General features: G+C 36.7%; 2 protein-coding genes across 2 annotated transcripts; one reads left to right on the top strand and one right to left on the bottom strand.

The window, feature by feature from the left end:
* The first annotated feature begins 12 nt into the window (after positions 1 to 12).
* Positions 13 to 8,767, top strand: LOC109238953. Its single transcript, XM_019405450.1, has 4 exons — positions 13 to 383; positions 2,605 to 6,387; positions 6,492 to 7,349; positions 7,431 to 8,767. The coding sequence occupies exons 1-4, from the start codon at positions 290 to 292 to the stop codon at positions 8,576 to 8,578; spliced, it is 5,883 nt and encodes a 1,960-aa protein (XP_019260995.1). The 5' UTR covers positions 13 to 289; the 3' UTR covers positions 8,579 to 8,767.
* A 500-nt stretch (positions 8,768 to 9,267) lies between these two features.
* LOC109238952 lies at positions 9,268 to 16,000 on the bottom strand. Its single transcript, XM_019405449.1, has 6 exons — positions 15,697 to 16,000; positions 15,115 to 15,310; positions 13,911 to 13,997; positions 12,976 to 13,362; positions 11,022 to 11,163; positions 9,268 to 10,374 (listed from the first exon to the last, which is right to left on the bottom strand). The coding sequence occupies exons 1-6, from the start codon at positions 15,765 to 15,767 to the stop codon at positions 9,473 to 9,475; spliced, it is 1,785 nt and encodes a 594-aa protein (XP_019260994.1). The 5' UTR covers positions 15,768 to 16,000; the 3' UTR covers positions 9,268 to 9,472.
* Between the last annotated feature and the right edge of the window lie 7,584 nt (positions 16,001 to 23,584).

Here is a 23,584-nt window from a genome sequence, read left to right as displayed (position 1 = left end):
TGTTGAGTTAGTTAATGGGGTTCCTACACTTGTGCTGCTTATTGTTTCTATAGAGATCTAATACCTCTTCTTTGACCTAGTATGTTATGTTTCGCTCAACACATCATGTACATTCTCCTTAAACAAAATTCTTTATTTTTTTTGCCTCTCAAGAATAATAATCATAAATGTGTTTATTTATATGCTGGATCTCGTCTCATCTCATCTGCTAGATGATGAAAAACAATGTGTTATGGCCAATAAAGAAAAGCAAGTAGTTGTATAGTGAGGGAAAAAAGGAAGGGAAAGAATGTTACACAGAGCAGCAAGAAATGCATATTCATGGTGGTGGGCTAGCCATATTAGAACAAAGCAGTCAAAATGGCTGGATCAAAACCTCCAAGGTCACTTCCTTATATTCTATATCTTCTTATGATGCAATCCTTTTAGAGAATTTTCAACTACTCAAATTCATCAACTGTGCCATATAACATGTTATTTTATCAAGAAAATAACAGAATGTTGAATTACTAGTGTTTTTTTAACTGTATAGGCAAATTTTTTAATGCAAATGTTTGTAGTTCCAATGAGCCATAAAAGAAAGAATACTAGAATGCTGGACCAAATAATAAAACTACTATAGCAGGGGTAGAGGTAGGCCAAAGAAGTCCTAGGGGAAGTGATTAGGCGGGACATAGCGTAGCTGGAGCTAAAGACATGATCCTTGATAAGAATGTGTAGTGGTCGAGGAGTAGGGTAGTAGGTTAGTAGGTCGTCCAGCGTTCTCCGTATGTCTTGCTCAGCTCGATAGCATTAGTGTTAGTATGATATCTCCTTATTCTTAGATTGTTATTACTACTTGGTATTTACTTGCTTTCTTGGTTTTGATTTTCTTGTTTTATCTTGTTGTTATTACTACCTGTTGCCGTTACGTTTTTCATTCTTTCTTTAGTCGAGGGTCTATCGAAAACAGCCTCTCTATCCTTCCAGGGTAGGGGTAAGGCTGCGTACATCTTACCCTCCCCTGCGTACATCTTACCCTCCCCAGACTTCGTGGGAACTCACTGGGTTGTTGTTGTTGTTGCATAGTTGCTTCCTATTTGGGTATTAACAAAGGGTTCAAATTATATACACTGATAGTTTCAAGTAGGGGTGTACATTCGATTTATCGATTCGATTTTGACCCTTATCGATAATTACTTATCGATTATCGATTTGTACATATGCTTATCGTTATCGTTTCAATAAGGTTTCGATTTTTTCGATTTCGATTTATCGATTTTGGGGGCTTATCAATTCGGTTATCGATTACACCAATAAGAAAATTTGCGGGATTCCACGGAAAGTATATCGCTATAAACGTGCCTAACTAATATGGACAAAAAGAAGCTAAAATAAGACGAACACCATTTATAATATAAAAATTGTGTCAACAAGCACATGCAACAAAACTAAAGTAAGGGATCAAATGTATGTCACCAACACTCCAACGGTATAAAAAAAACAAAACAAAACAAAACACATCATCACGGCTAATTCTGTTTTCCATTAATTTGAACTTCATTCCCTTGATCTTTAAATATGATCATTCCTTAAATGTGGTAGAGGAAATAATAGGGTAAGGGACTTAGGGTAAAGGAAAGGGTATAGATTAGGGAAAATAATATTGTACAGCCGCTTTCAAAATAGTAGCGGAATATATATATACATTCTGTATGTTATATTAATCTACACAAATAGGTAATTGCTCATTTAACAAGTGTCTACAGTCTGGGGGTGTGCATTCGATTTTGACCCTTATCGATAATTACTTATCGATTATCGATTTGTACATATGCTTATCGTTATCGTTTCAAAAAGGTTTCGATTTCGATTTCGATAACAAATAATCGATTCGATTTATCGATAAACCGATTCGAATGCACACCCCTAGTTCAAGATTTTCCCACTATCAGTGTAATTAACTTATTATATCAGGTTATTTTCTGGGTTATCATATAATGTTTGTTATAAATAGTTACTTGTTAATGTAGGTAACTTAACTTGATGGTGTAAAAGTATTACGTTAGTGTACAAAACTTAAACTCACTAACAAAGATAGAGTTGGATATCTTGGCATTTCTCACTTGGGACCTTCGTCACAAGGCCTTGATTTTAACTCCTCAGCTAAGGCATAATTAGCTAATATAAATAAATCTAGCTTCCTACTATTTGTCTTGAAAACACTGAAAGTAGAAAAAGAATAATGACAAAGGATTTTCTTAGATCAGTATAACAGTATAACTCAGAAGGGGAGCCTTGGAGCAAGGGTAAAGTTGTCTCCGTGTGACCTATAGGTCACGGGTTCAAGCCGTGAAATCGGCCACCGATGCTTGCATCAGGGTAGGCTACTTACATCATACCCCCTTGGGGTGAGGCCCTTCCCCGGACCCTGCGTAACGCGGGATGCTTCGTGCACCGGGCTGCCCTTTACTACAGTATAACTCACAGTCTACATCTATCTCTTTTTTTCTGTTGTCTTATAAATGCAAAGGGTTCTCAGACATGTATGATGCTTGTGATTAAACAGAAGAGAAAGAAATGAAGTGAAAGGAAAGAGCTGATTATTTTGCTTGTTATTTGCAGATATGGAGGAGAAGGTTGAATATGTACTCAAAATCATAGACGAGGATGGAGAATCCTTTGCAAGCCGCGCAGAGATGTATTACAGAAGAAGGCCTGAGCTTTTGAACTTCGTAGAAGATTTTTTCCGGAGTTACAGAGCTTTGGCAGAGAGATTTGATCATTTATCCAAAGATCTTCAGACTGCTAATCGAACCATTGCTACTGTTTACCCCGAGAGAGTTCAACTGTCGATGGAGGATGAAGATGGAGAACATTTTCTTGCTGCAATAGAACCTCATAATGAATCTAATGATCCTCCCAAAAGCTTACCAGCCGCGCCAAAGTTAAGTGTCCCAAAAGTTCCTTCTTTTGCCAAACGAAACGCCAAACCTTCAAGATTAATGTCAAAGAAGGGACTGATCAAATTCAATGTTGACGATGCAATTGCTGCTGCTCGTCCAACTTCAGGTCTGAAAAAGTCTGAGGCACTCCAGGAAATCGATAGGCTTCAGAAGGAGATTTTGGGACTTCAGACTGAGAAAGAGTTTATCAAGAGCTCATACGAAAATGGGCTAGCGAGGTATTGGGAAATTGAAGAACATGTCACCGAGATGCAAACAAAAGTTAGCAGCTTGCAAGATGAGTTTGGCATTGGCACGATGATTGAGGATGAAGAAGCTCGGACATTGATGACTGCCACAGCTCTCAACTCTTGCCAAGACACCTTGGCTCGGTTGCAGGAAAAGCAGAAGCAATCAGTGGAAGATGTCATCGCTGAGCATCAAAAAATATTAGAGGTCCTCGGAAAATTTGAGACTCTAAAGGGAAAATTTGTCAGTCACCTGCCACATCCACAAGTCCTCTCTGAAGTAAATAAGTCTTCTAATCCAGATTCAGAATTGAAGAAGCTGAACCGTCAAGTGGAAACTTCTGAAACAGAGAAGCATAATCCAGAGAAAGTGCATTCGAAAGTTAAGGAGTTGCAAGCTAATTCTGCCACTTCTTCCATGTCCGATTTGGCAGAGAAGGTTGATGAACTTGTTGATAAAGTCATATATTTGGAAAGCGCACTCTCTTCCCAGAATGCTTATGTAAATAGATTAAGAGCAGAGACAAATGAACTTCATTCACATCTGACCAAAGCCGAGGAGGAGAAGGGGACTTTGGTTGAAGATTCAGGGAGCATGAGCAAGAGGATAAGACAACTAGAGGAAGAACTTCTCAGTGTTCAGAATCTCAAAGACTATCACCACCAACCTCATCTTACTGAAGCAAGTTGCAGTTTTGATGATCTCTCTGAGAAATTGCACAATAAGAGGAAAGATGAAGACGTCAAAGATACTTTGCCATCCAATAAAGTAATCGGCGTTTCAGGTGTCGATAAGGCAGAGCACTTTCAAGCTCAAGAAGCAACCATTCCGGGAGCAAATGTTCTGGGTAGCTCCAAAGGTATAAGCAGTAAGGATTGTCTGAAGAAAGAAGTCTTGCAAGAACAGGAGGGTTGTCTTGAAGTTGACCAGCAAAACTTTGTTAAAAGCCACTTGAGCAACGATGCTCGAGATGGACAGACGGGTGTCGCTTTAGAAGCTAACCAGGGTGTTTCAAGTGTCTATAAGGCAAAGCAGTTTCAGGTTCATGAAACGATCATTGCAGAAAGAAATGTTCTAGGTATCTCCAAAGGTGTTAGTACTAACGACCGTCTGAAGAAAGAAGGCTTGCAACAACCGGAAGGTTATCTTGAAGATGACCAGCAAAATTATGCGGAAAGCCACTCGAGCAACGATACTCAAGATGGAAAGAGGATTGGCACTTTAGAAGCTAACTACGGAGTTTCAGGTGTCGATAAGGCAAAGCAGTTTCAGGTTCATGAAGCAGTCATTCCCAGAGCAAATGTTCAAGGTATCTCCAAAGGTGTTTGTACTAACGACGGTCTGAAGAAAGAAGGCTTTCAACAACCGGAAGGTTGTCCTGAAGATGACCAGCAAAACTATGCGGAAAGCCACTCGAGCAACTATACTCGAGATGGAAAGAGGGCTGGCACTTTAGAAGCTAACCATGGAGTTTCAGGTGTCGATAAGGCAAAGCAGTTTCAGGTTCATGAAGCAGTCATTCCTGGAGAAAATGTTCTACGTATCTCCAAAGGTGTAAATAGTAAGGAAGGTCTGAAGAAAGAAGTCGTGCAACAACTGGAAGGTTGTCTTGAAGATGACCACCAAAACCACGTTGGAAGCCACTTGAGCAACGATTCTCGAGATGGACAGACGGGTGGCACTTTAGAAGCTAACCAGGGATCAGGATTGACAGACAAAGAGATGATGACCATGACTACCCCCCATTTGGTGGCATCAGAAGGTGTACGTGTGAGGGAGAAATTGAAGACAGATATATGTGCAGATCAAGATCATTCTGGAAAAGCTGAATATACTATGTACACGGACTCCAAATTTGGTAATGCCTATAATAGTTTTCAATCTGAAGATGCTGCTGCCAGTCAACAAAACTATTACAAAGGAACTGAATATAATGTCAAGTCTCCTGATTATGATGCAATGATCTCAAAGCAAATCGGGATTGGACAGGAAGCAAAGAAACAAGATAACCTCATCCCATTTGAAGATAAAGAAGAAAAGTTTCCAAAAGCCGATCTTCAAAATGACCAAGACAATTTTCCCAAAAATGGCCCTTTGGAGGAAGCAGCGGATGTTGGGATAGAAAAAGGTTTTGACAGAAGTCAACACGGGCATGTCGAGCAAAGGTGGACAAATGATACTGCTAACAGAAGTGATGATTTTCCCGGTTCTGCTCCTGTTAATCAGAAGAAGGATTCCAAAGAAAGTGAATGTGTCACATCTCCTGGTTGTGATGCAATGATCTCAAAGCAAATCAGAATGGGAGAGGAAGCAAAGAAACAGGATATTTGGGATAACCTCATCAAAGGTAAAGCAGAAAAGTTGTCCATATCCGACCTTCAGTATGATCATGACGATTTAACAAAAACTGGTTTTGCAAAGGATGCAGAAGAAGTTGAGATAGAAAAAGGGTTTGGCAAATGTCAAGACGTGCATGTTACAGACCATGGCTCAGCCACCAGGAAAAATGTCGGGAAGGTCGAGCAAACGGGCACAAACTATCTAGCAGACAGAAGGGACGATTTTCCCAGTTCTATCAAAGATAAAGAAGAAAAGTTTACTAAAACCAACCATCAGAATCACCTGAATGATTTTTTCCAGGACACGCCATCAACGGATTCTCCAGATGTCAATATAGAGAGAGGATTTGTTGGAAGTGAAAGTTTTCTTATTTCAAATGATGACTTGGCCACAAAAAGACATGTGAAGAAGGAAAAGCAAGCCGGGGCAAAAGATGCTGCGGACAAGCATGATCATTTGAACATTTCTGTTGAAGGTAAAGAAGAAAAGCTTTACAAAACCTACCACCAAAATTATACAATGAATCGTTCCCAGAATTCTCCACTGAGGAATTCTCCCGAGGCTAAGATGGAAATGAGTTTTGGTGAAAGTGAGATACATGTTTCAGATAATGAATCCGCCATCAGAAGAGATATGAGAATGGAAGAGCATGCTGGCACCACAGCTAATGCAGAGAAGAGTGATTGTTCGCACATTCCCCCGGAAGGTAAAGAAGAAAATATTCAGAAATCCAACCATCCGATTAACCAGTATGATCTCCCTATAAGGAATGCTGCCGAGATCAAGATGGAGAAGGCATTTCGTGAAAGGGAACGCATAAATATTTCAGATGATTTCTCAGCTATCAGAGAAGAGAGAACAGACGAGCTAGCAGGTAAAGCAAAGATATTGCAGATATTACTGGTGATTTTCTAAGTTCTGTCAAAGTTAAAAAAGAAGCTTTCTTTTTTTACATTTCTAACTTTACGAACAATACAGTGAGGGACGATCCACATGCAGAGATGGAGGAATCCGACAAAAGTCGGTCTTTGAGTTCATCCAATGATTCAGCTATCTCAAAAGATGTTAGAGTTGAACAGCAAGCAAGCAGAATTAATGTTGCAGACAAGTGTGCTTCTTCTACAAGCGAAGAGGGGAAAATCTCTTCCGACCAAGGAAGTTATTTCAATGATCTATTGCAGGTTAGTCCATCTGGAGCTACTCAAGATGAGATTTCAGGAAGGGGATTCAAGGAAAATGTTCATACAACGAATCCTCCTCGTCATGATTCAATATTCTTTAAAGACGCGGAGATACAACTTCAGAAGCTGGAATATGATCCTTCCAATTCAGAGAATTACCGTGATAACATACAGGTGAAAGGTCAAGGAAGCACTCTTCAGAAGTCCACTCCAGAAAAATCTTACCAAGATGAAGGTACAGGAGCATCCATCAGTGGCTCAGGGACCTCAATCGGTATGGACGACAAAGGTAGAGAGAAGGTAGGTGATGATCATGATGTCAATGTAGCGGTTGGATCTGCCACAGAAAGTTTCTCCAAATTGAATGAAAGCAAGCAATCAGAAAAATCTTTAAGAAAAATAGATTTCCGGAACAATATCAAGTCAGAGGAGCAAACCAATGATTTCATTCAAGTAAAAACAGATGGCGACTTTCCACAAACCAATTGGCATAACCAACTTGAAAAACATTCAGCAAAGGTCCAAGTGAGAGATATTCCAAGCACTGGCTCCGATAACGAGCTAGAAGAATGGGAAAGTATTTTAGATAATCTTCCATCCGTCTTAAAAGATAGTAAGAGAGAAGACGTACACAAGGATGAATTCTCAGATCAAGGTTCCTGTGCTCTTAAGCTGTAAAAAAAAATACTCTCTCTCTTTGTCAACTAAATTAATTAACCTATGGCAGTTGTTGCAGGGAATCAAGAGTTCAGGACAGTTCACAACGGGCTCTACATGGAACAAGATGAATCGGGATTAGAGGATGACCAACCAAACTGGAGAGAACTGTTCCTAAACAGCCTGGATGACAGAGAGAAGATACTACTTGAGGAGTACACATCAGTTCTTCGGAATTTCAAGGGTGTGAAGAAGAAGCTCAATGATGCGGAGAAGAAAAGGAGAGCGAGCCACTTCCAATATGTTGTGCAGATGAAAGTTCTAAAGAATGCTAATGCCTTGAAGGATGCACAGATTCTGTCCTTACAGCACAGATTGAACTTGCTTCAGTCAAAAGATGTTGAAACAGAGTTCTTGGATAAAGCACTCTCACATTCCACTGACATGAGAACGGAAGAAACTGCACCAGAAGAGACAAGAATCTTAGATATTGGGGACGATGACGGAGATATCAAAGTTACTGATGTTGATGAAACACACTCCTTCACTACTGTTGAGGAGAAAGTACGGATGGACATTGATGATTTGCTGGAGGAGAACATAGAGTTGTGGCTCAGATTTAGCACCTCATTTCATCAACTACATAAGTTTCAAACTTCAGTTCAGGATCTACAAGCTGAAATAAAGAAAGTGAAGGAAGAATGCAATCAAGATACAGGTCAACCACAGTCGCTACTCTCAGGCATCCGCCCAATCTATAGACATCTAAGAGAGATACAAACTGAGTTGACCTTGTGGTTGGACCATAATGCAATGCTGAAAGATGACTTACAGCACAGGTTATCATCTCTATCTAATATTCTCGATGTGATAACAAGACTGTCAAAGTCAGGGTCTAAAGAGAATGATCCAGTGCTGAATGCCTATCAAGCAGCAAAATTTCAAGGTGAGATTTTAAACATGAAGCAGGAGAACAATAAGCTAGCAGGTGAACTCGAAGTAGCCATTGAATGTATACGGAAACTCCAAGATGAGATCCGGAGCACATTGTCAAACCTGGACGAAGAACTTGGGCTGAAAAACCAACAAGCAAGGCCTCGATCTAGAATTCCCCTGAGGTCCTTCTTGTTTGGAGTGAAGTTGAAGAATAAGAGGCCATCCATATTTTCCTGTGTAAATCCAGCATTGCAGAAACAGTACAGCGATTTAACAGCAGTACCAAAATAGATGACTTTTTAGCAGCAGTAGCTAAATAGATGTCTCTTGTTTCCCCTTCTTTTCTCTCCCCTTTAGCTCTCTTGTAGTCAATTCTTAATATTTGAAAATTTATTGAAGGGAAAGAGGTGACCTGCCTTTATTGAGTAGGAGTGCCAGATTTTCTCGTGAATTAAAGAATTGCCATGTTCTTATTTTCAACTATTTTGTTCTTCTCAAATTCACCAATTTCTGCAAACTACACAGCTCTTTCTTTAAGACCTGGTTTCACATATTGAATAAGCCTACTTCAAATACTTTTGCTGAGTTTATAGATTTAAACAAGGTTCCATTGTTATAATCTGCATTGAATTGCCACAATATGTCGATGCAGCAGTTTTTCTGATCATATCTTGTTCATTGAATTTTTAGCACAACATTTTGGAAGCACCAAAAATAGTCTCTAACCTAGTACCTCAGCAACATATGACAAACAACAACAACAACAAACCCAATGATTTCTCACAAGTGGGGTACTTGTCTGGGGAGGATAAGATGTACGCAGCCTTACCCCTACCTTGGAAGGGCAGAGACGCTATTTCCGATAGATAAGATGTATGCAGCCTTACCCCTACCTTGGAAGGGCAGAGACGCTATTTCCGATAGACCCTCGGCTAGAGATATGCCAATATTACTCACTAAAAATAACCACCACCCGGAGATAATCAACCCTCAACAAGGGAACATATAAAAGAATCTTGAATTGTCACCTAAATATAGACAAGACCATAGGAGAATACATTTACATAGATGAAAGCTGAAGCACAAAACAGCAGGTGCGAATTAGACATTACATACAGAGCACATCCGGCCAGTCACTCCAATTTACTCTCCCCCATCCTTAGTGCCTCACCTAAATCCCCTACCTCAACTCTCTTTGAAGACTTTATTACATGTCTCGGGCGCAGGACCTTGAACACCACTACTTTCAAGTGCCAAAACTATTTTAGTGTTCTCATTCTTATTGCTATTCTCACCCTGGTTCCTGATGCTACTATTGCTGGCAGTCTCTAGACTTGGGATTAGCTTTTCTTGAGCCCGAACTCTTGAAGCTTTACTCTCTCCTCCGTGCTCTTTCACTGTGTGACCTAAAATTGAAGTTTGACCTTCAATTTTCTCTGTCAACAAGTTGATTGAACCAAAAGTTTGACCTTTTCGGACCTGTTGTGCATCCATTGAAGCAGCTCGATCAACTTCAACTTTCTCTATCCGTGCATTAGACAGAATAGCAGTTGGATTTTCTTGGATAGCGACTGCTTTAGTTTTTGCTTCAAGTACCCTTGCTGAAGAAGATGTAGGGGCAGCGGGAACCCCAGATGACACATTTGTTTTGGATGGAACAGCCCCTAGGTTAGGTCGAACTGCAGATTGTGAAGCATTTGACGGACCGCAACCTGGGGGACGAGAAACCAGGCCATTTCGAATGAAGTGCACATTACTGGGCAAACCATTAGTGCTACCTGGCACAGATGATTTGACTGCTGGAGTTCCTCCGGGCATGATTTGTACGACTTTTTTAGACTCTGCAGCCTTCTGCAGTGAGGCAGCAGCACCTGAAGGGGTAGGAATTCGGGAGCCTGCAGCCATAGCAGCAGTTTTGACCAATGAATCTGGGTTAATAGCAGGTTTTGGCAATGGATTTTTTGGGATTACTCGAGGTTTTGAAGGTACTAAATCTTGCTGATGCTCGGATTTTGGACCACCAGATGCATTATTGGCAGCAGGAAAATGCGAAGAATTACTTGGTGCACTGCCTGAATTGGGCCCCACTGAAACAATACCACAATTTAGGTTAAAATTAGAGCTTGCATAAATGGATGAAACAATTGGGGAGGTGAGTAAGTTAACTTTGGATATTCAATGTACAATTAATATACAATACACAAAGGCGGAGTCAAGAAAGGGAAGAGCCATGTTCTGGCAACCATCTAAATATATCTCGGCATAATGCTGGAAAACAGAATTGCTACTAAAGATTTTGAATTCCCGATTCCACACTTAGCACAGAAATGTTGTTTTCTAAAGGTATTGTGCATGCAGAAATTACCATTTGGAGTTTGGATTGTCAAAAGTCTTCTTGGAAAGGAAGTAAACGAAGTCAGTACAATGGACACCTTTAAGATCATATTTCATTACATCTGCAAACACTTAACCCTTGGTTTTCCATAGTGCAACCTACCAGCATATTGAAGGAATTCAGATTTTAGCTCCTAATTGTTGAATTTTAATCAATGTATAAACCACACGCCGATAAGGTCAAAGACATCAGACGTTCCACTTATCATATGACACGCTTAAAAGCCCCCATCTAGGCAGTATTGCCCACTTGCTTTTTCTTTTTTTAATTCCATTCTCTCACAGTAGTGTGGGAGCAGACATATGGACATTATTGATGACATACAGTTAAGACAATTACCATTAGTGCTGATTGGACAAGCTGCTCTCAAGTTATCACCGAGAGCCAGGGACATCGCATGACGAGCTGCAAGCTGAGCCTCCGACAGCTGTGAGCCATTCCCCACCATGTTCCCATGTCGCTTTCTAATAATTGCCCATCTCTGCACAATGAAATACTCATTATTTTAAAGTAGATTTACATTGCAGAAGATCTTATAACAGGCAGAAATTATTTTACAAGTTCCGTTAACTGCTTTGTTAACATCTAGATCTTGCTAGTTCCACAAATAAATACTTTGGCATCTCAGTCACTTTCCACCATTTTAACCAACGGAACCTGGGAAAACCAAGACATCCACCAAATCATACAAGATGACGGTAGACTTCCAAGGCATATTTGTGAGTACCCTTTTTTTCTTTTTTTCTTTTTTTTTTGGGGGTTTGGTGGTTGGGGAGGAGGGGAGGGGGGACTTGGAACATGATATCACTAGCAGTGTTCAGTTTAATTAAAATGATAGGCCGTGACATGGAGAAACGGTATTTAGACATTACTTCACCATATTTACTTAGCTCGATTAACACTTACATTCCCGACTAAATCTTCTTCAGGCACTTAAGAAATTCATTACAACCGAAGAGGAATAGAATGGAGGACGAGATATCCTCAAATTAATATAATAGTGCTACATCACTAGACCAAAGTTTTGGATTAGTGTTCTAAAACTGTAAAAGAAGTTTACTAAAAAATTGGAAATGGCTTACAGTCTCAATCCACATAGATGAGAGCAGAATTATCCCATCGTACAGCAAAATAGAACCATAGAAAACTGAATTTATTCTAGTAAATTTGGCATACCTCCTCCTTTATATAGGTAATACTACAAATGAAATTGGGAAGCACCTGATGAAAGCAACTATGATATAAATAGGTACATTTTATCATTGTTAAGAGCGTACATTGCATCATATTATGCCACTTTTGCAATGAAACTTAATGTCTTTAACATCCATGAAGTTAGCAAGTGTGAGTGGGAGAACAATATAACCTAAAATGTGAAACTTCGGATATTGCCAGCCATGATTCAGTTGCTTCCACTGTTCAAAATAGGAAAAAGCATACACAATGAGGACATACTTACCTTCCTTACAAAATTTACCATTTGACAAGGTGGGGCCCTTTTACTTAGTTTTTGTTTAAATCTAGTTACTAATTTTGATAAAGTAAATGATTTATTAATGATGGGTGAAACCCTGTATATAACCCACCAAAGGTAGAGAACATACACTACAATATGATTCTCTACGAAAAAACCCAGTCAGCTATACACATAGGAACCTCATGGGTATATCAAGAAGAAACTAGAAACAGGAGACTACTTTGCAATTAAATCTTCTCCTATTTACTTTTCCATAGTCGTCCAGAAAACAACTGATTATTTTCAATTTATTGACCTTCCTAGCAAATTTTGATGATAGGTCCAGACTTGAGCAATCTGTAATATTGGCTTGAGTGCTCATGAATTTTGCTTCTCAAAAAGGATGCGTTAACGAATAACAACAAGTGTTCAAGCTCAGATTAATTAATTAGCTGCACTAGACAATATCTTTTCTTGTCATTTACTATTTTGCTGCATTTAGAAGGCGCAATTATTGAATGAGATCCATTTAGTAAACTGCAACTGCAAGTAACCCAAAGATTAATGTTCTTTTAACTCCAAGCGAGGATTTATCAGTATAATAAGAGACTGAATTTGTCCTCTATCAAAAGAAATTTCTTTTGGCCGTTAATTCATCCTCTATCAAAATTACTTTCATAAAAAAAAAAGCAAATGAGAAACGAAAAGTTCCCGATCTGCAGAACAGCACATACTTGTACTAACTCCTGTTAAGGACAAGGTCAAGAGAATTTGCTAAACCAGAGTGTAAATATGACCAGGGAACATATAAATTGCCAAGTATATAGAAGATTAAACCTGAGAGAGTTGTGACGCTGTTCTATCTCCCTTAAAATCCCCTTTCAATATATTTGCCCAATTTCCTTCACCACACTTTTGTACTGCAGCAATGAGTTCCATATCTTCTGCTGCAGACCAAGGCTTTCGTCTTCGCCGAGGAGGAAAGTTGGAATTAGCTGGCCCATTAGTGTCCACAACCTCAGCAGCCGTGACAGATGGAAGTGGTTGTTTTTCCACAGAAACTGGGACCGTAATTTTCATCCCATAAGCTGAAATACCACGGAGTGAATTTTCTGTAGCGGTTCCAGAGGTTTGCCCATTGGGTATGCTTATAGTCAATGGAGCTTCAATAGTATTTCCATTTGACATATGTGAATCACATGGAACCCCAGAAGCAATTAATACCTATACAAGCCCAAAGCAACAAAAATTGACTGTATGAGAAAAGAGAGAAGCATGCGTGTCACCCTGAAAATCAGCAACTAATTCTAGTAATAGGTAGGAGTATGCACTTAAGGGTAGAGGATGGCATCCTAGCATAGTCAAATAAAAGCGAGTGCAATGTTTCTTTGTCTCAAAAATAAAAAGCAAGTCCAAATACATAAATAACCAATGCACGCCACATACTAATTCCATTTCTAAACCATGCAAAATGAGCTTGTCAAAAAGTAGTTATGGCCTAAGAGGTGCATTTCCCAGACCTGAGGAATAATATCTCGTTCTTAACCCATTTATGTATTTCATCATATATGTAATGGACTAAATTCAAGATCCTTCATAGGTAAATGTAAAGCCATCAGCACAGTTCATTGACTTAAGAAATTTCAGCAGTTTTGGGAAATCTGTTAGACCTTCACCTAGAAGCATATTGTGCTGCAGAAATAAAATGACTAATTTACTACTTAAATTACAGCTGTTCGGCTGTTAAGGTTGGGCAGGTCTTGTTCGTTTACCTTCACATATGTTGTAGCCTCTGCTGAAGCCTCACTGCTTACGGGAGGAAAAGCTTCCAATTCATATTCTAGATCACTATCATCATCCTGCCATCAAAGAAATAAAAATCAAACCATAAAATCATAAAATAAAAAAATCACAGTGGAAGTTCAAAAAATAAGGTGGATCATTCATGTCACTGAGAAAACAGATAATGGATATCGACCACCATACATTAGTTACCAATACGTAGTATTTGAGAATATACATTATTCAATGCTTTCAACACAGATCACAATAAACACTAGATTCAATGCAAAATTATTTTCTGCTGCCACTTATTGAGTAGACAATATGAAACAGTAAGAAGGGATCTTCTCAGGAGCAGATAAATGAAGCTGCTCACAGGTTTATAATCCCAAGCTTAGGCAATATATGCACAAAGTTGACCCCAATTTAGCCAGGAAACATAATGAGTTGCGGCATTCCATTCCCAATTTGGAGAAGGGAAACAGACCACGGGAGGATGTCTTCCATGCTACACTAACAGATATACAAGAAGCAAAAGCATTTGATAATGTATGACCAACATGAGACTGGTTTCTTCAGCCCTTTTTCTATGTATTGGTGTTCTATATGACCAACATGAGACTCGACTTGTTAGATATTTCGGAGGTTCAGTGAGCACCATGCCGACTCTCTCTACATTTTCTTCTCTTCCATTTACCAAATCAACAACCACTACTACTACTACAACACATCAATCCAAGCTAATTGCAATTGCCATATGAATCTCAACTATCCAATTTGCTCTATATGGGCCTGTTTAGGGGTTTGTTGAATCACAACAACAACAACTACTACGCCTCAGTCCCAAGGAAGTTTAGGTCGGCCATGTGAATCCTCATTGACTATGTCATTCAATTTAACTCATCTCATGCCAATATTATGCAAGTTCAAATTAGAAGTTCCGTATATTTTCTAAACATATAAATCTCTCAAAGGCTAAACTACTCCTAGAAAGCATACATCTTTCTCTGATTTAAAAGAAAACAAAAAGAAAAAAAAACTGCAAAAATTCGAATAAATGCCCTATAGTTCCTCAAAAGCATATCGGTAACTCCAAATTCAAATAATCATCATAGAACAAGTCCTTCACATAAACATCACACACACAGAGTTGTTGGAGAAGTAAATGAACTAATTTCTGGGAGTAGGACTGACCAGAGGTTGAGCAGAATCATCATCAAATTTGTCAAGCAAACCATGGTGATAAGCCAAATGGCGCCACAGCATCTGGTACTCTCTGGCATTTGTAATCCCAGTTGTGGTCTTCTTCACCAATTCATTCCAGTCAATTTTCACATCTTGAACTTGTGACACCTCTTGCAACACCGTCAACACAGTCATTGCTGTATACCTTTCAAACCCACATTTACAAAACAATCAAAACTAATATGCATAATATATTCACTAAACAATACAAACACACATGAAACATATAAGGGGCGGAGCTAGAAGCCTGAATGCAAGTCCAGCCGAACCCAGTAGCTTTTGCTCAAACAGTATAAATATAAATTGAGAATGAAGTTAGTAGCACTTAAAGCCGTCGTTCTAAAATCTAGCAATCATGAAGTTGAAATCATGGCTCCGCGTTTGATTACATAGATACATACATATGTGTGTCTGTGCAGTGTAGTAAAGGCAATAGCACAACTTAAAAAAATATATCCAAGAACAATACAAATACACACACATATACACATAAGTTTTCAAGAACAAACTTGAAAACAAAAAAGAACCAACCTTTGTAAGAGAGAGGATACATCATCTTCACCAATAAAGACCCTTTTCTGTAACTTCCTTTTCTCCACCATTTTCTTTCAATTCTTGGCTTCTTTTTTCAGAACCCCACTTCAATTTTCTCCAAAATTTTTGAAGGGTTTTAGGAGAGAGAGACAAAGGAAAAACCCCAACTGCGTTTTTCTTGAGTAAAAGGGAGGAGGAGAAAGACCGACCGTTGAAGAGCGTGGACACCACGAACACTCCGCAATGGTGCCACCAATTCACGCAGAGAGAGAGAGACCAAGTCAAAGTGAATATTTGAGATTTTCTCTTCTTTTCCAAGCATCCGAATCTAAATTTATTTTGGGCTAACAATATCTCAAATGAAAAAAAGAAATGTTTTTACAACTTTTTGTTAATAATGAAAATGCCTAGTTTAATTAACAAAATAGTTAAGACTTTGATTTGATGAACTCTAATTTCCATGCTAAGTACATTCATCACTAATTGTTTTAATATTCTGCAAAGTTTCGTCTTTTAATTTTGCCTGTGAGATTCTTAAAAAAAAAGAGCCTAATTTCAACGTCTCCGATTAGTATCTTTTCTTGGACTTGAGGACGAGGGGCTCTACAAGACATCCTTGAGACTCTAGTCTTATATCTTCCACATAGATATAGATATTGAATGCTTCTTCTTATAATGAAATCGAATTTATGACATCGTCGATTAGAAAATATCAAATTGAATAAATAATAGGTCAACATCATATTCATTAAAAATTGATCGCTCTAACCTTAATTCTTGATTGAATTTGTTCCCACAAAATTTTATAAAATATCATTGTTTTTAAATCATTTTGAATATGTTTATACATCTTTTTTGTGTGTGAAATAATTACGTAGTTTTCAAGAAATAATTCGTCTTTTGAAAGAAAAGTTAAAAAGAGAGAGAATGTTTTCACATTAGAAATATTCACAAAATTACTTTAATCAACAAAAAGTTCAACTTGATGAAATCTAGATTTCAAGCTTTGATACTGCCTAACTGCTAACTACCTCTACCTTAGTTTATGATTAAATTTGTTTGTACAAAATGCCACTGTTTTCAAGTAATGTCTATTTATCTTATTTTGTGAGAAAGTAGTCTTTTGAAAGACAAGTTAACGAACATTTTGACTCAAAATCCTTCAATTCCCAACTTCATGTCAAAAGACTCAATTCAATGGTCACTTGATTATTGTTAATCTAGTTAAGTCTTTTATCATTCTTTATTGGGCTCTAATCTTGTAATCAAACTCATAGCTAGTTTTAGTTACTGAGTTTGCAATTAAGTATCTATATATATTTAATAAGTTTTTAATATAAATAAAATCTAAGCAAACCTGTAGTTGACTCTCTCCCTTCGCCCCTGCTTACATGTCATGCATTATATCGTTAAATTGCTCTACAATTATGCAATCATGTCCAAATTCAACTAAGGTACAAAGTGGATGTTGATATGATGGAGGAGATGCTTTCTTGCAACGTTTGAGAAATTTTTTTATTGAAAAACGTTTCGAAAAGTAAATGTGAAAAATGGAAGGAAGGTCAATTTTCTAAATTTGGATGAACATGTCTTTAATGTGAAGATCGTGTAACTTAACATTCATATTAGTATTAGTACAATAAATAAAGGGAAAGAAAATTCAAAATTTTAAGTTGTGGAAAGATAAATACTCCATAATAACCAATCCAAGATAATTAAGAAGGATTAAATATAATGTTGATTGAAAAATTGGAAGAATAATAAATTCATACATCATCACAAGTTACACTTTTTCTTTTCTTTCAACAAGAAAAACGTTTAGCAACATTAATTCTGAATTAGATATGGCTTTAATTAATACAAGGACAAGTGCTGTATATCAAGTCCAGTTCATAAGAAATGTAGAATTTAAAAGGGGAACATTTTGTCTCTTGCTCCTCATTCCATTTAGATACAGTAACATCTCTCATGAGGGAATTCTGCAGCTCTCTCTCTCATTTCCATGAAGCCTACAAAAGTACAATATATGAGATATTTAGATATCGCAACTTAACAATTCTATCACTACTTTTTTATCATTTACGTCCTAGAAGAGGAATAGGTTGGGAATTTCTTCTCATCTGTTTATGCCTTAGTAGGCAGAGGTGGGAGATAGCAATGCAAGTATCATGTGGAATAGTCGAGGTCGGACAAACGGACCCGAACACCAACCGACATCTATCTATATAGAATAGGAGAGCAAAGCCATATTATTGTGCCAAGTGTCAAAACGACATATCGACACGTGTCATGCTTTAGGACATTCAAAAAAAATTTAAAAAGAAAAAAAAATACAAAAATTAAATAACTAGCCAATTCAGAAACGTGACAGTTACCACTTACATTGTTAGTAGTAATAAGAAACGTGAGTGGTAACAGTTACCACTTACATTGTTAAACTACCATGACAAGTTTTGATGGTAGATTTTCTACCCTTTTTATGTATTTTCACGGTAAAATAATAACTTTTTTTTTTCCAAAAACTTGATTGTACATGGCATAATTAAAGGACAAGTTTTAATTTTTTTTTTTAATTTGAGTCCACGTTTTAAGTCCCATGTTTGTGTGCCCAAGAGTCCACGTTTGTGTACCTATTTCAGTCCCACGTTTTTTGGACTCCCACGTTCAGTTTTTTAAATTTCAGATTTCTTTACTTTTTTAAAAATAAGTATTTCTTTATTATAAATAAATTAACTGATTTTAGATATACGGTTTTTAATGTTTAACTTTTAAAAAATAAATCTGATTTAGATTATTATTTAAAATTAAAAATTAAAAATGGCACATTTTAAAAATACTCTTTTAACTTTGAACCATGAAGACCGGAATTTTTTTTATTAAAGAGCTTTATTTAATTCAAAATTTTCAAATTTATTTATTTCTAATTGATTATATGATCTTAAAACATACATTTAACAAATTAACTAATTCAAAATTATTTGGAAATAAAAACTCCTTCAAAAATCGATCATCTACTTTTGAACCATGAAGACCATAAATTTTTACGTATTTTACTCTTTAACTTTAAAAGAAAACTCATTTAAAATCCACTTTCCTTAAATTTTCTCTCCAGAACCTAACCTAAGGATAATGGACAATCGCTCAACCACGCACAACTCACGAAACATATGCAGATTGAAACCCACAAAACATACTTCTCCAAACTGGCGGCCAACTTCCATTTCTCCCGTGTTCTTAAACTCAAATATCGCTAAAAAAATTCAAGGAAACATACAGTTTATGAAAAATATTAATCAACGCTGTAACAATTTCAAAAAGGCAATATGTGGGAAGTACCAAATCGTTAGAATCCTGACGCTATATTCTCGATTGAATTGGTTCTACCAGAAGAAAAGGTATTAAAAATATTTTATTGTCTTATACTTTGTTTTGGTAACTCTGTTTTTTTAATTTGCATGTGTGCGCATTCATGGGATAATCAGTAGCAAAACTCGATTGAAGAATCAGTGCACCAGACATATGTATCCTCAAATATCTTTCTCGGTGATATACAGATACATGTATCACGTTTTGCTTCTCTATTTTTTTATTTGCAAATTTGGCTTTTTTGATTTGCTATTCGTATATTTTTTTTTAATTTCTATGTGCATATACATGGGATAATCAGTAGCAAAATCCAGTATTTAACTTGCAGATTTCCGTTAAATTGTATATTTTAGGTCTCTTTTTTTTAACTCAATTATTTTCTTATATTTGTTTGGATCCCTAATATTCAAGGCATATATGAAGAGAAGGAATGCAAGGTAAGTACATCGATCACTTTTAATTTGTCCTTTAAGATGACACTTATTTTACTTATACATGTGGATACATATATTTGACAATAACATTTTTAGATCTGGTCAAACTCGGATTCTTCGAAAGATACACGAAAAACTTGATTATTAGAATTCAAGGGTTTATATTCAGTAGTAAACTTTTCGTTCTTTTTGTTCTTCACAAGCAAATTTTCACTTTTCATTCTTTTTGCTTCTTTCTTTTTTGTTATAAATTGTTCGATAAAACATGAAATACACTACTAAGAATCGAGTTCATCTATCATACCATAATGAATTACATTCTGCGTTAAGTTACAAGAGACTCTGTTGTACTTTGTTGAAATTTAAGGTTTTGGTTGAAACTTTATAAATTCTTGAAACTATACCAACGCATACAAAATGTCATCTATTCTGATTTTTCAGTTGTGGAATGATTATCATATAAAAGTTTCACAATCGTTATCTCCAGAAACTATAGAACAATGTATATGAATATACACATATATTCTTCATTTTCACTTTTACCTTTCACTTTTTTTTCTTGGGAGAATGAACAGCGTCGTGAAAATAAACTTTGTAGACTAGAAAAATAACTTAACAACATTACATCGTTCCATTTTGCTGATATGTGAATGTGTAATCTGACAAATCTCCCTGAAACTTTCCAGTCAAATAGTAATTTGTTAGTTGTTAAATTATCTATCTATATTTGCAGGCAATCACTTTATTTAAATTGTACAGTTGCAGGAAGAAGGACTAGCAACTATCATTTCACTTTTCATTGGTTGCTTTTAGGTATGACATAGTAGTTAGAACAAGTTATTGGTAAAGATATAATGAAATTATTTGAATATAAAAATCAAACTGTTGTGGTGCTAAATTTTCATATTAGTTTTATGGAATAACAGAATGTAAACATTTGTTTGGAATAAAGCTGACACATTACAACAACTAAAAGAAAAGAAATGTTAGCAAATTTATATCTTCAGAATTCTATAAAGTGCATGTACTCTCTTAATCAGTTAAATAAGAACATATTATAAAGGCGAAATACATAAACCGCCCCTTGAAGTTGTCCTCAACGGCCAGCTAAACACCTCAATTGACCCCTTTATAATTTAGACACTTCAAGTGATTATTAAGTGAATCAAATAGACACCCGAGTGCAACAAACCAGATACGTGAGTTACACTTGCCAATGATGTTTCAAATGAGTCAATCAGTGAACGCCACGTGTAATTTATAACTAAAACTTAACACTTATAATTAACAAAAAAAAGAATTTAAAGGAGAAATAAACTTTTCCCCTAATGCAGCGCCCCCCCTCCCCCACTTCATCTTCTTCCTTCCAGAACCAAAACTAGCGCTACCCCACCCGCATTCATCTTCTTCCTTCTGCCCTTCTTCTGCGTTTCCTTCCCCTTTTCCCTAATCCTCTCTCCATCCAACTAATTAAACACAGATCTTCCCATCCCAAAAGTAGCTTCAGTTAGGTTTAATGAATATTAGTTCACTAAAATACCCACACATCCGAAAAGTAGCAGAACTGGGGACTGGATAGCAAAAAACTGAAGGCGAAGGAGAGAGGGCCAGCGAAGACGAATGAGAAGAGAAATATCGAAGAAGGAGGATCTAAAATTTGGCTTCTACAAATTGAAGTTGTTTGAGAATGAAAATCGGTGGGTGTTATTTTTGATATTTGGATTGTTGTGTTAATACTGATTTGAGCGAATTTTATTGAAGAAACAGAATTTCACCATTATTGAAACTGAAGCTTTTGTTTCTCTAATTTATTATTTTTGGTGCAAGATTATCGATCGGTTCAAATAATTGGTTGTTGTTTGTGTGTTTCTGTTGGAATGAATGTGTTGTTAGATGAAAGATGGTGTTTATCTAGTGGAGATTTGGTGGTTTTTCACAACTATTGTTGCTGCAATTTTGTTGTTTTTTCGGCTAGCTTGGGATTAGTTTTGGCTTGACGGATATAGGCGAAGCTCTGGAGGTTATGGGCAGTAAGTTTTTTGATGAAAGGCGATATTTTTTTTAGTGATTTAAGGTGGCTTAGTTGGAGCTTTAGTGACTGATTTTCATGGAAGCTATGGTGGTTTCATGGTGGTTTGCACTTGAAAGAAGAAGAGAGGCTAAGCTGAGTATTTCATGTTTTTTCTTTAAAAAAAAAAAATAGGCTGCAAAAAATGTATCACGCGCTCAAAATTTGGTTAGCAATCACGCATGTGCCACATCAGCGACATGTGTTTACTTGATTTGAGTTATAGTCACTTGAAGTGTCTAAATGATAAAGGGGTCCGTTGAGGTGTTCAGCTGGTCGTTGAGGACAACTTCAAGGGGCCGTTTATGTATTTCGCCTATTATAAATATAAAGTGTTTAGCAATATAGCTATTTCATACAGAATTATCAAATCCTTTCAAATATTAATATAGCTATTTCAAAGTGTGTAATTAGCTACTTTATGTTTATATTGCTATCTCCCTAGGAATGCTAATGTTTAGAATGTTCACTTAGTACAACAATTTCATGGAGGCATGTATGACTCGCAGTAAGAAAAGAAGTGACTAAATATTCATGGACGTGTATGCACTCTTCGATGCGTGACTACTCTTCCAATATCAAGTTTCAAATCTATTATATGATTTTTTGCTACGAGTCATGTGTCTAGAACTCTGCTCCTTTTCCATCTGAAACTCTATGCTCTTTTACATGTATATGCGTTTCTGTCTAGGCTCAGTTCGTTATCATATTTATCAATATGATGGTAATATGACTGCTACCTGTTCATGGGAACTGTGGCTATTCCTCATGCCCTTTTTGATAAACATGCCGCTGTTTCTCCAGTTGTGTTGTAGGTGTCCTTTGCGAATCTCTTTATTACCTTTTTATGCTGAGATTTACTTTTAGGTGTCCTTGTGAATCTCTTTGGTGTTTTGACTTGCATCATTACTGTTAGTAAGTAAAACAGTACAATAGAGGCTTGCTCCTATATTTAGAGGCTTGCTCCTATATATTCCTCTTTATTTTCTTTTTTTTTTCTTGTGATATGTATAAGCAGTACAAAAATATTTGTGTTAGCCATTAGACATAATTCTCCTAACTAACTTTTAAAGCAAAGTTGCATCGTTCTTTCTCCTTCTCTTTATCTTCTTAGAAATATATACAAGGATGTTTTGGTTTGCATAATCACTTTACAACAATCAAGCGTGGCATTTTATTGTAGTTACTTCGGAAACACTTGTGCATAGTCAAATCCTTGATCTGGACAGGTACTAAAATAATTCCTTTTTATTCTGAACTTATGTTATTTTTAGGTATCCTTTGTGAATCTCTTTGTTATTTTGGCTTGCATCATTACTATTAGTAAGTAAAATAGTACAAAAGAGTTGCTCTTTTTCCTTTGTTTTTCTATATTTTTTTCTTCTGTGATCTGTAGAAGCAGTACAAAAATATTTATAGTAACCATTAGACATACTTCTACTAACTAACTTTTTGAAGCAAAGTTATTGTCTACCCTTCATTTAAATACCAAGATTTTGCTTTCGGCAAGTTTCAAACGTAAAATCATTTTCTATTTCCTTTTTTCTACTTTCCGTTTCATTCATCCACAATCAGAGGATAAGTCTCACGGAAAAGTATTCTGCTTGCACTTTTTTCTTTAGAAAACTTACCTATAACTAGATTTGTCATATAGCATCTTCATAAAGGAATTACCAGAGGTTGTAGTTGGTGAATCAATTTGCTTGAAACTCTCATAGAAGTTATAGTTCATTTTCTTTAGTAACAACTTCTTTCATTTTCAGGTCAATTTGCTGTAAATCTTGGTTGCAAATATTGACATATGCATTCTTTTCCCCCTAGACTTTCATCTTTCACTCCGTATTGCACCCTATCTCAGGGGGGTGTTCTTTATTTTGAACATTAGGTATGCCATAATCCGATTTCTACCTTTTTACTTTCTAAGTTTAGTCATGATCTCTTTGACTCTTTGTTCAAGTTTATGTTAACTTTCTTTACCCAAACTTTTCCCTCCAAGTTATCTCACATTTTACATTTT

This window comes from Nicotiana attenuata, unplaced genomic scaffold, assembly GCF_001879085.1.
Source record: "Nicotiana attenuata strain UT unplaced genomic scaffold, NIATTr2, whole genome shotgun sequence".
Lineage (NCBI taxonomy): Eukaryota > Viridiplantae > Streptophyta > Magnoliopsida > Solanales > Solanaceae > Nicotiana > Nicotiana attenuata.
Note: the sequence above shows the minus strand (reverse complement) of the source record. Positions and strands in the feature narration are given on the sequence as shown.

Coding starts and splice junctions, on each gene's coding strand:
- LOC109238953 (XM_019405450.1), top strand. CDS start 290: ATGTTACACAGAGCAGCAAGAAATGCATATTCATGGTGGTGGGCTAGC. Junction 384..2,604: donor GCTGGATCAAAACCTCCAAG/GTCACTTCCTTA, acceptor TGTTATTTGCAG/ATATGGAGGAGAAGGTTGAA. Junction 6,388..6,491: donor GAGAACAGACGAGCTAGCAG/GTAAAGCAAAGA, acceptor CGAACAATACAG/TGAGGGACGATCCACATGCA.
- LOC109238952 (XM_019405449.1), bottom strand. CDS start 15,767: ATGGTGGAGAAAAGGAAGTTACAGAAAAGGGTCTTTATTGGTGAAGAT. Junction 15,311..15,696: donor GTATCCTCTCTCTTACAAAG/GTTGGTTCTTTT, acceptor TGGGTTTGAAAG/GTATACAGCAATGACTGTGT. Junction 10,375..11,021: donor TTGTCCAATCAGCACTAATG/GTAATTGTCTTA, acceptor GTATTGTTTCAG/TGGGGCCCAATTCAGGCAGT.